An 18704-nucleotide genomic window follows, 5' to 3' on the forward strand; every position below is an offset into this window, starting at 1 on the left:
GTTGTGTGATTTTCCCCCTTAATAAAAGAAACACTTCATTCAGAGAATTCTGCCTCTGCAAAATTCCTTTGATTTCTTTTCTCTTGGTATACAGGTGAGAAACGTTTCCACAAAAGGTTGCTTGTAGCAGAACCTAATATTTAATTGAGCTAATTAAAATTTCCCCTAGATAGATCCTTTGCTACACAAGCATAGTTAAAAACCATTTAAAATAACAGAATGATTAACAACAATTAAAGAATGAATCATTTAAAAATAATGCCTATGTTTCTTTTTCAGTGTGTCTCTTCTTGTCCTTTAGGAAGGCTTTATTTATTTACTTTAGTTGATAAAACTGTATCAAAATTCTCACAATAACACCTTACTTCTTAGCCAATATGGCCAGCAAGGAAACAAAGACTGTTTTATAGTGTAGATGCTTGAGCATATATCAGAGTTTCACTATGGATTGGCCTAACACTATTTTTCAGAGAGTAAACTACAAGAGCTAGCTGAACAAAACAGACGTTTGACTGAAAATCTAGAAGAAACATTACGTGATATAGTAAAAGTAGAGCGCCTTGCTTCCGAAAAAGCCTTAACTAACAAACTTGCTGGTAAGTAAAGACAAAATGGCCTCAAGCACTGAGCATGGATATTTGTTTAGTTTTTCAAGTCCACTTTTCACTGAAACTACTGAGATTGTTAGAGGAATAGTTGATGCAAGTCAGGTGCCTTCCCGTGATGCCTGGATCAAGGTGATCCTTTCTTTCAGCCTAATGCAGGCAAGACTGATAATCTCTCTCTCTCTCTCAATCTCTCTCTCTCTCTCTCTCTCTCTCTCTCTCTCTCTCACTCACACTCACTCTCAGGTAGTCTCAACAAGAGCATGAGACTATCAGTCTTGCCTGATGATGATCAAAATGAAATGATTTATGCTCATTGACATTTTTTGACATTTAATCAAATCTTAATTCACAGAGGGATGAGCTACACACTATATGAAATGGACTTTTTAATAATTACACTAGCCACTTTTATTTAGAAGGAAACGTTTGGAGTGCCTTTCCAGAGAATGCTGTATATACAGATCAAGATTAATGCCTGTTTCTTGTCCCAAATCTCCTGTCGTAGTAAATGCCATCTTAGGGGGCTAATAGCACCGGTGCAGAATCTTGGGTGGAAATCAGTGTGGCACCTTGATCTAGATGATACAGATGTCTGGCTTAATACTACTTTGGAAAAAGACTCTAAAATACATTACCATCTGGGGGTTGCCATGTCCCATCATTATGAGATTTTAGGAGATGCCTGAAGACCAATTTTTCATCTTTAGCTTTCTTGAGTTGTGTTTTTTTTTTGGGGGGGGGGGTTGTTGATGTTTCCTAGCTGCAATTATTTATTGGATTTCAATATTTTAGGAGTTTAATATTTGTTTTATTATACTTGCTTGCTTTAATAAATGCTTGCTGCTGATTATTGCTGTTTGTATTTTCTTCTCTAAACTAGTTTGAGAGGGTTGTTACTCTAAGGTCTGAAGCATACAAGCCAAATAAAGCAGCTTCCAGCTGTTTTGAGAGCATAGTATGATGCACACCCCTTAAGCCGCCGGTAAAAGGGGCAGCAAAAAGCTGCTCCTACTGATGGTCCATTTGGGACCTCGGCAGTGGCCCACTTTGACAGCAGGCTGTGAGATTGACATGGTTCTGTGCCAACTGTAGCTGGAGTGGCCTCTGGCCATTTCTTTTGGCCAGTCTGCTTTGGCCCTTGTCACCATACTGGGAAGAGGACAAACTTTAAATAAGATGAAAAAATAAAGAAAATTAAAAGCAGACTAAAAATAAGGGCTCGAAACAGACCAGCTGAATAAACCACTCCAGTGTCATTTGTGCTGGGACTGCAGTGACCAAATGCACCCAACCCTGATCCAGGCCATCACCATGGTCCTGAACCAGGCCACCGAAAAGGAGCTGATTTTTCTGCCCCTTTTTGGACTGGTTTATTTCTTATAATGTGGCATTGGTGCAGTTTTCTGCCTTGTTCAAGGCCTGCATCATCTAAACACTTCTCCCCGAATATGGCTGAAAACTTCACCATTTGGCCTGTCTGTTTCAGGCCAAAATTCATAAGATAGAGTTTAATTTCTGTGAAATAATCTAGTTTGAAAAATATTATTCATTATTTTATGTAGCTTCATGAATATTGAGACACATAATAATTTTCAAGAAATGATCTAAAAATATTCCTGTTTAAGGCAGGGAATTACATGAGCTATCTTCAAAGAAGCAACTTTTACAGTTATATTTGGATTCTAATTTGAAGGCACTACAGGAAGCTCAGAATCTTGCTGCTACGCAACCAGGCAGTATTAATGGTATGCATATTGTGATTTCTTTTAAACATATCTACTCACAATTAGGTCATTTTGTTACAACAAACTAATAGGCGATGCGATGGGGTCATTCATAGAATCATCTCCAACTTCTGTTAGAGTTGGAAGATGCCACAAGCGCCATCTAGTCCAGTCCCCTGACACAAATAAAGCACTCCTGAAAGATGCCCATTCAACTTCAGTTTATAGGCTCCAAAGACAGAGAGGCCACCACCCTCTGAGAAAGTTTATTCCATTACTGAACAGGTTTTACAGTAAAACTCTTCCTAATATTTATGTGGGATCTCTTTTATTATATTTGAATCTATTGGTTTGTATTCTAGTCTCTGGAGCAACAGAGAATTAAGCTGGTTTGCATCGTCTATATGAGATCTTTTTAGATATTTAAAGATAACTATCATGTCACCTCATAGCTTAGTCTTCTCATCTCTAAGGTAAATATACCCTGCTCCCTAAGTCATTCCTCCAAAGACCTGGCTCCAAACCTTTGATCATCTTGGACTGGATCCACACTGCAGAAATAATCCGGTTTGAAGCCACTTTAACTACCTTGGCTCAATGCTATGAAATTCTGGGGATTGTAGTTTGTTGTGGCAAGAGAGTGGAACTTCTTTGTCAGAGACTTTGTTAACTAAAAGCTGAAACATACGGCCCTAAAGGGGCAGCTCGATGCAGCCCCTTTGATTGCTGGACCGGGGCCACGGTAACCACATGTTGCAGCCCGAATCTGGTATTTTTCCAGTGCAAAAAGAAGTGGCAAAATGCCACTCCTTTTTGCGCTGGAAAAGAAGTTACCCTTTCCGTTGCTACTGCAGCTTTTCAGCACTTCTGCAGTGTGCAGCATCTAAACGCTGCACCGTCAGAGCACAAAAAATTCCTGCTGCTGTGTAAATGGCCAGGCAGCTTCACTGTGGCTTCCTGACGGCTTGGGACCATATGTCATGCATATACCATGCCCCCAAGCCACCAGGAAACCGGCTTTTTTGCTGGTCTGTTTCAGTCCTAAGACATGCCTGTATTTTGATTTCCAGATATTATAATATGTAAATTTCATTATTGTAGTCAGCATATATTCTTAATTGTTTTGAGTTGTCCTGAAATTATTTTGTAGAACAAAAAGTTCAGGAGCTTGTTGAGGAAAGAAGACAATTGTCTGCAGATTTAAAGGCAACTATAAAGAAAATACATGAGGCAGAACAACATGCTTCAGAAAGGGGTCTAACTGAACAATCCTCAGGTATGTAAAAATGAATGAAGTAGGTTTTTTTCCAAAAGCACCTAACATGTATAATTTTGTTGCAAGTCAATTACATCATTATCATTAATTGTAAAAACCAAAGGAAAACAGAGTATGAATGAAGTACCATTCCATTACCTCTTGAAGTATTTAAATGTTAATAATAATAATGATTATCAATAGTTGAATTTGGTTTTAATGTTGACCTTTTAAATATTTTTAATTGTAACCTTTTAATTTGTAAGCTGCTTCCAGTTTCAGTCTTGGGGAAAAGGTGGAATATAAAGAAATTTGATGACAATGACATCTGAAATCAAGAAAACGAATCTACAGTTCCATTTTTGATTCCTGGAATAAAATAGGCTAAGAACATTATATTAGCAGAAAAGCACAACAGGACAAAGTGGCACACCTTTTAAGTGTGACAACTGCCCGTTAATAACATTTTTCACCACTTGGTTGCCATAGCAAAAGTACACCCTCTTGTTAGCTGTCGGCTTGGTTTTTGGTAGAGATTAAATTCCACGTACATAGCTAAAATAATAAATAAATGAGGAAAACCCCCAATGAAAACAAAAGAGAAAGTCTACAAGATTTTGAACCCATCTTAACATAAAAGGCAATTATAAGGCAAAGAACATACAAAGCACAATTGGGTATCTTAAAATTATCATGCCACAAATTGCATAGGATTGTGGGCAATACAGATTGCCTATTTTACGATTGATATATTCAGTAAAGTGTAGTCAAGGGCTGTAGAAATTATTAACTATACCTACATTTCTTAATAATTTTAATTTAGAGGACTGTTTCTCCATATGTGCCAGCTGCCATAGGCAGGTTCTCCACTATTTAAGGTAAAAGACAAGATGAGCTGCAGAATAAAGGTTGCAAGGACCTCTCATTGTCCTTTATGTTGCAGCTCAGGCACTTGTCTATTATAATTATTCTAAGACCTCTCATCCTAGAGTAATTATAATAGACCAGTGCCTGAGCTGTAAGGGACAGTTTATTTAGTGACTGCACTGATTTTAGAGAAAACAACTGATCAAAAATTCTGGCAAACTGAACAAGAACACCACAAATGCACTAAATATTTTCTACCCTTTTCAGCATTAAACACATTTGCATTAAATGTTTCCAGCGAACTGGAGTAAGGTGTATTCTTTGGATAATTTCGGATTAATGTTCCCAGATTGCAGACAAAATAGACATAAAAGGTGATTTAGAGCACAACATGCACCAGGTGTCTTCATTTCTCTGTCTGTTAGCAGATTTTTGTCCTGTCCTAAAATATGCAGTCTGAAATGTAAGAGTTATTTATCATTTCTACAAGAAATGCAATTTTAAAAATATTTTCTTCATTTTATATGACTTTGCAAATCTGTGGACATTTGAAAATATTTTTTCAAGAATATTTGTTTTCACAGACCAGGAATTATATGACTTATTTGAAAAGAAGCACCTGTTACAAGGAAATTTGGAATCCAATTGGAAAGAGATACAGGAAGCTCAGGCTCTTGAAGCTGCTCAACCGGGCAGTATCCCTGGTAGGTGTGTTCTGATTTCTGATGGTTCTGGTTCAACCTGAAATATATTTAGTTGGAGGGTCCTATGGCTTCAACTGAGATTATAGTTGTGACAAAAGCATTACACATTGTGGACAATTGTTTGTCCTGTAGTACCTGTACAGTATAATGTGCCATATAATGAGTGTAATGTGACACATAACAATAACACTAAATATTAGGGTTAGAAATTATGTGGGGCCCCAGGTGTTGGAATGCAACACCCAGAGCTCCTTACTAGTGGTTGTTCTGGCACTACATCATTTGTTGTTGCAAACCAGCACCTGCAGTGCCACACAATTCCTATTCCTTCACTAAACTATATTTTAGTGTTTATGGCAACACATCTTTCACTCCCACATTCTCCTTTTTTTTTTGTTTTTTTTTTTTTGGCACAGCTGTAATGAAGAGTGTGAAAGTTTTCGGTTTCTTTCAATTTGTTGTTTTTCATGTTATTCTGGAGGTACTGTGGTTAATTTCAACTATGGTTAGTGGAAACAAGCAAACTTTATATCACAGTAAATTAAGCTGGTTTTGTCCCTTTGCCAGATTTAGTACAGTTTATGGTCTGCACGATATGATAAATGGATAATTTACATTCTATTTAAATAATTTCAAATAGAAAGAGTAGCTTCTAATGTCCATGTGACCCTCTTGGAGGAGGAGAGACAAAAAAGGGGCACTGTTATGTTCAAATACAGGTTGACTATTACTTATCTGAAATTCATGGGACCAGGAGTGCTACCTATTTTGTTTTGTTTTTTAATTTATTGTGGAATGCCTGTATTTCTATATATGCACATAATAAGATATCTTGCAAGTGGGACCCAAGTCTAAACAAAAAATTCATTTTTCTTAAATATGTACTTTATACCCATAACTTGAAAGTAATTTTATACAATATTTTAAATAAGTTTTTAAAATAAGTTTGTACATGGAACCATTACAAAGCAAAGGCACTTGGCTTCCCATGAAAACCGTTTTGGTTTTTGGAGTATTTAGGATTCCAGACTTCTGGATAAGGGAGGCTCAACCTGTCCAGCAAAAGAAGGAAGGGCCTTTGCTTTTTGTATAGAGATACTGTGGTTCAAAGTTAAAATGTAATCAATCAGAAAACTAAATTTTGTAAGATATGTATGAATTTATCACGATAGATTTCTTCTTTAAAATAATGTTTTGTGGCCTTTGAAAGCCTTTATCTAAAACAGAACTTCCTTAGACCCATGCCTAGCCATACACAGCTGTACTGTATATAATGCATAGGAAGTAATAGCAATAGCAAGTACATTTCTATATCGCTTATCAGTGCACTTAAGCACTCCCTAAGCGGTTTACAAAGTGTAAGCTAATTGCCCCCAACAATCTGGGTACTCATTTTAGTGACCTTGGAAGAATGCCAGCCTGAGTCAAGCTTGAGCCCTTTCGCTGGTTTTGAACTCACAACCTTATGGTTTTTAGTGAATGGCTGTAGTACAGGCATTTAACCACTGCACCACCAGGGCTCTAATGACAGTACTATATAAATAGTACAGTACTATATAAAAGTAATGACAGTACTATATAAATGCCAGACTTTAATATTTCCAGACATCACCAAAACCATTGTGTTATTGTATGCAGTGTAGTTACTACAGCATATATTAATATTTTGTAATGAACTATCTTGAATTTGTTAGAGCATAAATTAGAGGAGCTAGCTCAGGAAAGAAGACGTTTAACTGAAGATCTAGAAAAAAATGCTCAGGATATCCAAAAAGTAAAGCGTTCTTCTTCAGTAAAGGTTCCAGCTGAGAGACATGCTGGTAAGTAGAGCGTAATTTACTTTGAATTTTAAAATAGAGTTAGGGTTAGGGTTGCATTTGCTTCAGTGTTCCAAGCCCGGTTATTACTGTCTTAATGGGGAGGCATTGACTGTATATTTCCATCATGCCTTAACTGAACTTTAGTGCAGAATGTTTTACTCCTCCAACTACCAGTGCCATAAAGGAGACCAGTGGAGGCAGCAGTTTAGCACTGTTCCATTGTTCATGTATTGATTTTAATTTGAGATAGCCCCACTTCCCTGCTACCATTGTGGAACTAGCAAAGGAAGGAACTCTTAAATTATGCTTGGATAAATGGTAGGTATATTGACGCTCTGTAAGTTTTTCTTTGTATGTGTATGGGGTGAGTGTGCAGTGCACTTAAGAATACAATTTTTAAATAAATCAACAAAGTAACTGAAATGTATTGCAAGGGTGCAGGACAGTAGTTTGATAATGAAATTGTTTACTTGTAAACACTCCTTTTTCAAGCATTCTTGAAAAAGCAAAACAGAACAAAAATATTTTTATATAAGTTCTCCTGCAGTGATGATCGATGTAAGATTAATCAAACTCAGTTTGTGTGTTTACACTGATTTTGCAAATCATTGAGGACAAGCTTTTTTTTTTTTTCCCTACCTATGAAAGGATTTCCTAAAAAGATTCAGAGGACCTTTGCTTCCTATGGCAGTTCTTTGTATTCTCCAATGGAGTAAAGGTCTTTGCTTTAAAACATTGTAGAGGGGGTTGTGAGATTATTGTTTGTTGTTGTATGTCTTCAAGTTGTTCCCAATTTATGGCAACCTATTATGAGGTTTTCTTGCCAATTTTGTTCAGAGGGGCTTTGCCATTGTGGGATAGTATTAGGGAATTAAAACAAGCTGTCTTACAACAATTCTGAAAAGATTTTGTGTAGTTTCTAAAAATCTAGATTGACAAAGGAAGAAACCTATTTTGAAAATGACCATTCTCAGGATGGCAGGTGGAGCAATCCACCACTGATGGGTTTATTCCCTCACACCACCCTGAGATGGTAGGAGCCAAAATTCTTTTGTGCCTATTTAACTGCCATGCCTCCCTTCGCCATCATTTTTTTATATCCTGCCCTGCCAACTGGATATGTTTTTCACTTCTTGGTTTAGATAACTAAATAATGTAGGAAATGGATAAAAAAGGAAATAAAAAATTTAAAGATGAGAGAGTAATGGTAGAATTAGAAGGAAGAAACAAAACTGACAAAAATAGAAAGGCAGATCACCACCAGTCATCAGGTCTCTGCGCAGCAGTGAAAGGAAATAATACAGATATTATTCCTTTCATCAACTTGTAGTGACTCTGAGCCAGACTCTGGGTAGAAGCACGGGTCCAATTCAGATGATGTAATATCTAAACGAAACAAAATAAAATTGAATGTCAAGGAGTGCTAAAATTAAGTAAACCAGCAGCAGGGGCTGTTAAAAAATGCTGAAAACTGCTGCGGAAGTGGCAGAGGTGAACAGAACATGCACAGCTATTTCTTCCATAAACGGACTGGCAGAATATAGTCCAGGATGCCATCTTGAGAGCAGCTGAAAGAGCAAGGATTCAATATTCAATCAGATGAAATAGCAAGGAAAAAGAATAAAACAAGGACAAGGTAGAGGAGGAGGACCATTCTCTGAAAAAAAAAGAAAGGGAGATTGCAATATTGGCCAGAGTCATGCCGGTAGGGGGAGGTTTGCTGCAGTTTGGTCACTTGTGGAAGGAAATAATTTCAGACAAACAGGTTCACCAAGTGGTGATATCAGCATACAAAATAATATTCGAGAGAACACCAAACAACATATATCTTTTCTCTCCGGTACCAATAAAAAAGGAAAAGCAAAGAATAATAACACAGGAATTACATTTACTACAAACAGGGGCTATGGAAGTTATTCCCATTTCTTCACAGTCCCCAAAAGCAACGGAACCTATTGTCCCGTTTTGAATCTGAAGTATCTGAACAGTTTTGTGAAATCTTCACATTCAAAATGGAGATGCTACAGGCAATAAAGGAAAACATAACAAAAGGGGATCTGATGGTGGCGATAGATCTCAAAGAAGCTTATTTACAATGTCACCAAAGGACAAAAAACCTCTCAAGTTCAAGTTCAAGGGACAGCACTATCAATGCAGATGCCATCCCAGAATGAATCTTCACATTATTAAATTATCTTCCTGTTCATCAAGGATGAACAACAAGGATATCTTAGGCGTGTTACAGACCGCCTGAAAGAGGCGGTCTGCCGGCGCTGCCGGTTGCCGCGACCGGGAACCACAGTGGCCAAACTGCGCGGTTCCCAGACACGGCAAAAAGAAGCCCGAAAATGGCGCTTCTTTTTGCGCCCCAGAAGTGGCGCCACGAGGCGCTAGTTACGCACTCGTTGCATCACTTCCAGGATGCAACGTTCGGACGCTATGCGTCCACTACGTCAAGATGGCGGCGCCCATGTGGAAGGGCGCCACCATTTTGTACGTACCCAATATGTACTAGGGTTAGGGGCATCAGGAAGTTACGCCCCTTCCTAACCCTAGTACGTCCTGGGGACGTACTGTAGGCGCGTCTATAACGCGCCTTAAACAGTTTTCTCAGGAAATGCTTTAAAATTCCTTTTGCAGAAAGAGAATTATATGAACTATCAGAAAGGAAACAATTGTTATTAGAAAATTTGAAAGGACTACAAGAAGCTCAAGCTTTGGCGGCTACCCAACCTGGCACTGTTGGTGGTATGTATGCTGATTTATTGTTTTAGCTAAATATAAAATACCTGTTCTTGGAATTAAGATGCTTTAATTCCCAAGGCCTATTTTCATGTGTATACAATTTTCTTTCTGTACTACCGTATATATTCAACTATAAGTTGAAAAATGTATGCCCAAAAATTGAGCCTAAAATCCTGAGTTGACCCTCATATAAAAGGGTCAGTATAGTAATATTGCTTAGAAACGTCCTGCAAGAAGCACCGCCCCATCCATGTGTCTCAGCAGTGATTTCAGAAAGAGCTGCCCAGGCAGATGTATGTGGAAGTGTGTGTGTGTATATGTGTTTGTGATTCTCTTCCCAATCTGATGTTAAAACCTTCTCTCCTCACTAAACACCCCATTTAACTCCACGTCTTTCCTTTCCTGATCCGATGTTAAAGCCTCCCCTTCCCTCCAAACAGCCATTTAACTCCACTTCCTCCCCTTCCCTGTTCAATGTCAAAGCCTTTTCTCCCTAACAAATACCCCTTTAACTCCACTTCATTCCCTTCCCAATCTGCTAAAACCTTCTCCTCCAGTACCTGGGAAATGGTGTTAGTGGTTGGGAGAGGTCCGGAGAAAGAGAGAAGGAAGTGTTTTCCTCTTTAAAGTCTTTTGTACATGCCCCTAACTTTTACCCTTGACTTATCCATGGGTCATATCAAAATCCATGATTTTGACCCTAAAACCTCCCCTCAACTTATACATGAGATCAACTTGTACACGAGTATATATGGTAGAAGAATTTATGAAAGCTGGACCCGCAAAAAAACAACACTGGGTTTCATCCAAGATAAAGTAAGCTGATTTCTGCTTATATAACAGGACTTCTTCTCTTCTAATTGTATCCCACTCTCCTACATCTGTTCCAGAATGTTTCCTGTGCAGGGAGAGAACAGTATCCTGCTGGTGCATGTAAAGTCAGCACTGGGCCATTCTGGACCTTTCTTTCAATCTTTTTCCCCCTAAAGACTTCTATATCAGTGAAATTTGAGCCCAATTTTTCCTACATATCTCTCCTAATTCAGCACCTACATTTGCTTTTATTATTATATAGAATAAATAATAATAATAATAATAATAATAATAATAATAAATCGTTTATTTCTAGCCCGTCTTTCCATGAGATCAAGGCGGGTTACAACATCATAGAGCAACAAACGATAAATATCAACAATACAATATAAAACAAAATCAGAGATTAAAACAAGGAATTAAAAACACAGATTAAAAACCTTACAAAAACTAGCCAAAGTGCAGGTGCAAAAGGGGGGGGGGAAGCGATTACAACTGGGGGAAAGCTTGTTCGAAGAGAAAGGTTTTGAGTCTCTTCCTGAATTGATCGAGGGAGGGGGTCGAGCAGAGCTCTTCGGGAAGCGAATTCCATAACTGCAGGGCTGAGATAGAAAACACCCTCTGTGCAGTTTGTAGAGCATTTCGAGGGTGGAACCCTCAGAAATTGCTTCCCGGTTGACCTGAGTGTGGGAGGTGGATTATATGGTGAGAGGCGGTCCTCCAAGTACCCTGGGCCCAAGCCATTTAGGGCTTTATAGGTTATAACCAACACCTTGTATTGTGCCTGGAAGTGAATAGGCAGCCAGTGCAGATCTCGCAGAACAGGTGTTATATGCTGGACCTGGAACATCCAGTGACCAGTCTGGCTGCCATGTTCTGCACTAACTGAAGCTTCCGGGTTTGGTACAAGGGTTGCCCCATGTAGAGCGCATTACAGAAATCCAACCGAGAGGTTACCAGAGCGTGTACCACTGTTTCAAGGTCCCCCCGGCCCAGGTAGGGTTGCAGCTGGCCTATCAGCCGAAGCTGATAACAGGTACTCCTGAGCGTCGCATCCACCTGAGATGTAAGGTGGAGCGACGAGTCCAAGAGCACCCCCAGACTGTGAACAGAGTCCTTCAGGGGAAGCGTGACCCCGTTCAGGACAGGTGGACAAATCTCCAAACCTGGACCCGGGGAACCTATCACAAGTACTTCCGTTTTCTCTGGATTCAGTCTGAGTCTGTTTTCCCTCATCCAGCCCATTACTGACTCCAGACAGGCATCTAGAGGAGAGATGCCATCCCTGGTCACTGCATCAGTCGGAGACACAGAGAAACATATTTGGGTGTCATCAGCGTACTGATAACACCACGCCCCGTGTCTCCGGATGATCTCTCCCAGCGGTTTCATGTAAATGTTAAATAGCATGGGGGACAGAATGGCTCCTTGAGGGACACCAGATGTAAGGGCCCTCTTATCGGAGCACACGTCCCCCAGCTGCACCATCTGGAATCTACCCGAGAGGTAGGAACGGAACCACTGGAGCGCAGTGCCCCCGATTCCCAACTCTCAGGTGTTCCAGAAGGATACCATGGTCAATGGTATCGAAAACCGCTGAGATGTCTAAGAGAACTAACAGGGACACGCTTCCCCTGTCCATGCCCAGACGGAGATCATCAACCAAGGCGACCATGGCAGTCTCAACTCCATAGCCCGCCCGAAAGCCAGTTTGAAATGGGTCTAGAAAATCAGTAACATCCAAGACAGATTGAAGCTGAATGGCAACCGCCCTCTCGAGTTAATATGCTACACCAGTAAGAGCTATTTAGTTGTCTATGGGGCTGTACAGACAGGCGGCATGCAGCCCCCCCTTTCCTGGCCGGATTTGGGCTGCAGCAATCCCATGCCATGGTGCTGATCCAGTTTCCGGAGAGTGCAAAAAGGAGCCACCAAAAGTGGCTCCTTTTTGTGCCCTCCAAGAGGCACCATAGCCAGCTTTATGATGCCCCTTGGATGCAGCACCGGAGGGGCGTTATCATGGCATGCACCATGTGGACTGGTGTGCACCAAAATGGCACTCTGGGGAAGGTTTCCAGAGACTTGGTGCATCAGGGAAACGTGGGGGCTGCAAAAATAGGTTTGAGGCTACATGCAGTCCATAGGCTGCAGTCTCCTAGGCCTGCATTATAGAATTATATTACAAATGCAGTTTCACTCAACATTGCCCTGGACTCATAAAAGAATGTCTTTGTTGTGTAATAAAATAATTCAGATACAGTGGAAAACTAGGCCAGTTACAAACCGGCACTTGGGACGTCCGCAGGATGTCCCATTTTACAAAAGGGGCGTCTCTTCTAGACACCCCTGGGTCTAATACGGACTCTGTCCGTACAATATGGCGCCGGCCGTTCCACACGGCCGGCGGCATCTTTACGTATCGGACGCTGTGCGTCCGAACGTGTTGCGATGTCACAGAGGCGCCGCAGAAAGAAGCTCCATTTTGGAGCTTCTTTTTTGCTCCGCAAGGGAGCCGCGCGGTGTGGCTGCGACGGCTCCCTTACGGAGCAAATGGCGGCGGCGGCAGACCGCCTCAAAGCGGCGGTCTATAACCCGCCCTAGTCTTGGAAAACTGTGATTTATCTACCAGTTTTCGAAAACTGTATAGTGTAAATTTGTGGTTTGGCTTCCCCCTTGTGAATTTGTTTATACCATCAGTTTGTCATTATGTTTCTAAATGGCATCAATTCAAATATATTGGGATGGGGGGGGGACCTAACAAATAGCATGGTTTGGTACAGTATTTTGCTTTCTTCTCTCAGTTAATAGGCAGTATACTTGAACATCCAAGAAGTAATATATTATACTAATTGAAAACAATACTTTTCAGATATTATAAAATATTAATAGCACTATTTAGTGCAGTTCTTCCAAATAAAATTAATATTTTTATGAATTCATCTGAAATTATTTTATAGAAGAAAAACGAAAGCAATTAGCTGAGCAGAAAAGACGTTTAGCTGCAGATCTAGAAGCAACTGTACACGATATGCAAAAAGCACAGCGTGCTTCAGAAATTCCTGTAACATTAAAGCCCAGTGGTAAGTAGAAAGTAAATGACCTTTTATTTTAAAACAGGATATATAGTGGGCCCTTGGTAGCCACTGGGATTTGCTTCACTGTGGATACCAAAATCTGTGGATGCTCATGTCCCATTGAATATAATGGCACAGTAAAATGCTTTCCCTTATATAAAATGGCAAAATCTAGGTTTGCTTTTTAGAATTCATTTATTTTTGAAGAATATTTTCAAACCATGTATTTGAATTTTGAGTTCAAGATGAGCTTGAGATAAAAAAAAAAGAGGTTGGAGATCAGGGTGAGAATTAAAGCAGTTTTAATTTAACTGTGTCATTATTGTTTTAATATACCATATATACTCAACTATAAGTTGAATTCATGTACAGTCGGCCCTGATTATACACGGATTTTTTATACACAGATTCAAGCATACACGGTTTGAAAATGTTCAAAAAAAGTATAAATTTAAAATATCAAACCTTGATTTTCCATTTTTTATAAGGGACACCACTTGCAATGCCATTATATTTAATGGGACTTGAGCATACATAGATTTTGTTATACATGGGGGATCTTGGAACCAAAACCCAGCATATAACAAGGGTCCGCTGTGTACATTGAGGGCAGGTTTGGGGGCCAAAATTATGGATTTTGATATGACCCATGGATAAATCGAAGATAAAACTTAGAGGCATGTCACAAAGGATGTAAAAGATGATGCAAAGGAAAATGATGCCAAAGAACTTATAAATTTTTGATAGGCATAACTATGCTCGTTCTAAAGGCTGGATGGATGAGAGAGTAGTGGGTATCTGTGCTTCTTTTTGGTGCTCCCAGGATAGACTAAGCTTTACCACTCTATTCAGAGAAAGAGGATGGCAATATATATGAGTTAAAGTACAGTACTTAATTGACCCATGGATAAGTCGATCCTGTTTTTTTGGGTCAAGTTTTTGACTAAAATTTCTAGACTTATACATGAGTATATACAGTATGTATACTGATATTCAACACAGTATTAAAATCATGGCAGAAGAAATCAAAGAAAAACTCTCCTTTATCAATATAGATGGGGAAGACTGCAACTGAAGGACCATTTTTGTGGGTTCCAGGGGTAATTTTTGCCTCAACTTGCCCTCTAGGGGTGTGGAGGGGGCAATTTTTTTGCCATGTTTTGCTTCCCTTGGCTGATTTTAGGCCTCTTAAAAATAAGTAGTATTAATTTCTGGTTGCTATCTCTTGTTAAAAAATGACTCTCCTGGGCCTAAAATGGTCCATATGGACCTAAAAGCACGACAAAATACCCCCACACACCTTAGATGTATGTATGTGTGTGGGGTGGTCCTCTAAGGTATCCTGGGGGCTTATGTGGCCCTAGGTTCCCACAGTTGCCTGCCCGTCGTATGGATAATAAGTACACTCATCCCTCCATATTTGTGGCTCTGATATTTGCGGATTCGATTATTCACGGATTTGATTAATATGTTCTCTCAGGGAATATCTAGGTCTTCAAGTGCAACTCTGTGGTCAACTTTAACTAAACGTTGCACTGAAAGACCTAGAGATTGCTAGAGAGAACACTCCACTAGGCATTTGTAGCTCCTCCAGTGCAGTTCTATGGTCAGTGTCTGTCGGACGTTGCCCACAGAGTTGCGCTGGAGGACCTAGAGATTCCTAGAGAGCTGTCCTCTCGGGTAAAAACACAGTGTTTTTGTTATTTGTGGTTTTTCCATATTCATGGGGGTCTTGTGCCCCTAACCCTAGCGAATATGTAGGGACAGGTGTATATATAGCTGGACTACTGAAATACCTCTCTTGGTGCTGTTGTGGTGAGAGCACTGAGTCAAAAATGTATTCAAGAGCCTTATGTCTTCTCAATGGAAAACCTGGAATTTACAAACACTGGTTCTGTCTTGGTGAAGTCATCATTGCAAACCTCTCCCATTGACTATCATGTGGATTTCTGTGATGTTCTCAGAAACTAGTTCCTTTGTAAAAGTACTTTGCTACATTCTGAGAAGCAATTAAGTCATCTTTGTTTACCCTGTTCTAAGATCTACATGAACAGACAAAGAAGCTATTAACTTTTTAATTGAACAATTAATTTTTGAATAAGTTTCTTAATCTTTCTATGTGCTTATGATATTTCACCACTGTTTTTCAAGACTGACTGTAGAACATATAATTTTTCAGAAAACGAATTATATGAACTGTTGGAGAAGAAGTACCTGTTACTAGAAAACCTGGCATCTAATCGGAAAGAGCTACAGGAAGCTCATGCTCTTGCGGATGCCCAGCCAGGCAGTGTCAGTGGTATGTATGTATGAATGAATATGGTAAGAATAGATATTTATAAAAATCAGAAATAATGCTTATGTGTTACATGGTTGTAGTAAAAATATATTCATTTTCTTATGTCTTGGAATTACTTTGTAGATCATAAACTGCAGATGCTAAATGAGCAAAGAAAACATTTGACTGAAGATCTAAAAGCAACTGTGCATGATATACAAGAAATACAACGCTATGCTTCACAAAAAGCTCCAACTGAAGGTGAGTATATATGGGAAGAATGTTCAAAAATATTTTACACAAATGGTTGAAAAACATGTTTCTTAAGTTTCAAGAAACCCTGATAAGAAAAATCATGGACTGGTGAGATTCTTTGCATTTTGGAACTTACTCTATGCAGTATTCACAACAGTGTAGGAAACAGCATTTTCTGTACACAAAACAGCATTTTCTATGCCAAAATAATATGTCCTGCACAGAAGAAGCTGTATTGGGAACTTGTTTCTGTGCTAAATTTGTGTATTATATTATTTTTTTGCAAAAAAAATGTAGTTTCCAATGAGGAAAATACTGTTTTCTGTGGGGGGAGAATATTCTTTGTGAATTTTGTACAGAATTTCCTGAACTGTGCAGCACTTTCTCACAGCAAAAAGAAAAGTACTAAGATTACTAATTATTCCATTTGAGAAGAAAATAGCAAAGAAGTACATCCCTAGTGGCAAGCTGAGTTGTTGTTTTTTAAAATTTATATCGGCCATCTTTTTGTTTCACATATTTGCTGGTATAGTTTAGTTAATAATGCTAGAGTTGATTCTGTATGTATGGATTGTAGCAGTTCAGTTGGAATATCAGCTGTTCCTGGTGATTTCTTTTTCCTAATTTCTCTCAATGCAGATCCCACCTCAGTTTCTAGAATTTGGGGTTCATCTTCATATGAATCTTCATTCCATTGGTCATTCATCTCTTTTATATAGCTCTTCTGTGTACTGCATACAGTGGTTGTTGTTTTTTTAATTTTTTCTTGTACTTGTAGTGTATTCCTGTTCTTGTCATATAGCATCCTAAATTTTGGTTTGAACTTTTCTTTAATTTCCCTTACATTGTTGAACAGATCTCTCATTTTCCCTTTTTTGATATTATCTTCTGTTTCTTTGCATTGATTGTTACAGCAGTCCTCCTTATCCTTGTGCATTAATTGTTGAACAGCTGCATTCATGGTTCTGATTTTGTTCCTGTCTTCATTTTCCTTTGTTTTTCTTCTTTCTTTAAGTGTTTCTAGCATTTCATCTGCTATCTGTTGTGTCCTCTCATTTGTTTTTGACCACTGTAAGTGTATTACTATAATCTTCCTTTATTATGTCCTTGACTTCTGACCATAGTTATTCTGATTCCAGGTCAATTGTGCTCAGTAGCACAAATCTGTTTCTTACATTATCTTTAAATTCTGGTGAGATGTTGTTGAACTCATGTTTTGGTAGGGTTGCCATATTTCAGTCCCTCATAGCTGGGCATCTATTTTGCATATTATGTTAATTGTTATAATTATACATATTATTAATTTGCATTCTGATCATGAAAATTCAGTACATCAGTCATTACACTTTTTCTATCATTATGGTTCAACTTCAGAACCAAGCTAAGAGCTCTTTTTTCTCCTTTTCTCCCCTAGCTGGGGTGCAGAAAGGGGGGCTTCCAAGCAGCCCCAGAAAGGACTTCCCTTTTACTTCCCTATTTGTAAGGGAATTTCCACCTTGCTGCCTAGCCCTAGGCTCAAGCTGCTGACACAATCACCACACAATGCATGACCATCTCTACTCACCTTCTTTCCTTTCCCATCTTCTGGGCCTGATGGGGAAAGCCGGGAGGAAATGCAAGAATAAGGTGGCAATGTTGCACTTATGCAGTAGCAGCCATGAGGTTCCCACCAGTGCCAGTCTTTTTGCACAGTCTCCTACTTCATCACCACTGTCACATTTTACCCTACTCATCAGTCTGCAACAAAGGAGAAATTGGGGATTTACTGCTTCAAATAGCCCGGTCGGCCAAGATATTTTTAGTCCCTTCAGTCCCAGATTTTCCAGGTTTTCTAGGACAAATGGCAACCCTACATTTTGGTTTGATGGCTGTTTTTGCTTTACTCTTAAGCTTTACTCTAATTTTTGACATAAATAGTTCATGATCCATACCACAGTCTGCATCTGGTTTAGTTTTGGCTGCAAAAATAGAGCTTCTCCATCTTCTGCTTCCAATTATATAGTCTATCTGATTCTTATGTTGACCATCTGATGATGTCCATGTGAATAGCCTCCTCTCTGGTTGTATGAAGCAGGTGTTTGGAATGAATAGGCTGTTGGCTTCGCAGAATTCTATTGGTCTTTCTCCTGCTTCATTTTTTGTGCCTAACCAAATCTGACTGTCTTTGGCATGTTACAGACGGGCCCATGAGGCACCGTCATCACGCGCGAGGGGTGGCGCTTCCTGACGCACCTTGCCCCTCGCGCGTAATGACTACGTCAAAATGGCGGTGCCGCATACAGATGGGCGCCACCATTTTGACGTAGCGGACACTCTGCGTCCGCATGTCACGCGGAGGAAGTGACGCGCTTCGGCACTTGCGGCGTCTCTTCCGGGCCGCAGGAAGGAGGGCGAAAATCGCACTTCTTCTTTGCAGTGTACGGGAACCACACCGTTTGGCTGCTGCAGTTCCCAGACGCTGCAAGCGGTGGCGGCAGCGCGAGACCACCCCTTCTGGGCGGTCTGTAACGCGCCTTTGAGTCTTCTTTGCTGCCTGCTTTAGCATTCCAGTCTCCTATGAT

The 18704-nt window shown here is 39.7% G+C and overlaps 1 protein-coding gene across 8 annotated transcripts in view; it reads left to right on the forward strand.

Moving 5' to 3' along the window:
• Positions 1-18704, forward strand: part of LOC149310011 (uncharacterized) — a 235216-nt gene that overhangs the window by 157128 nt on the left and 59384 nt on the right. For 7 of the 8 annotated variants that reach the window (XM_089533474.1, XM_089533473.1, XM_089533480.1 and 4 more), the window contains 9 exons: positions 471-596; positions 2234-2353; positions 3483-3608; positions 5039-5158; positions 6853-6978; positions 9619-9726; positions 13494-13616; positions 15790-15909; positions 16033-16149. In XM_089533474.1, coding sequence (XP_089389600.1) covers positions 471-596; positions 2234-2353; positions 3483-3608; positions 5039-5158; positions 6853-6978; positions 9619-9726; positions 13494-13616; positions 15790-15909; positions 16033-16149 — 1086 coding nt within the window. The remainder of the gene's footprint in view (positions 1-470; positions 597-2233; positions 2354-3482; positions 3609-5038; positions 5159-6852; positions 6979-9618; positions 9727-13493; positions 13617-15789; positions 15910-16032; positions 16150-18704) is intronic. The other variant, XM_089533481.1, reaches the window with a different exon arrangement.

Source organism: Sceloporus occidentalis, unplaced genomic scaffold, assembly GCF_023333645.1.
Source record: "Sceloporus occidentalis isolate IW3139 unplaced genomic scaffold, rSceOcc1.0.p SCAF_7, whole genome shotgun sequence".
NCBI lineage: Eukaryota > Metazoa > Chordata > Lepidosauria > Squamata > Phrynosomatidae > Sceloporus > Sceloporus occidentalis.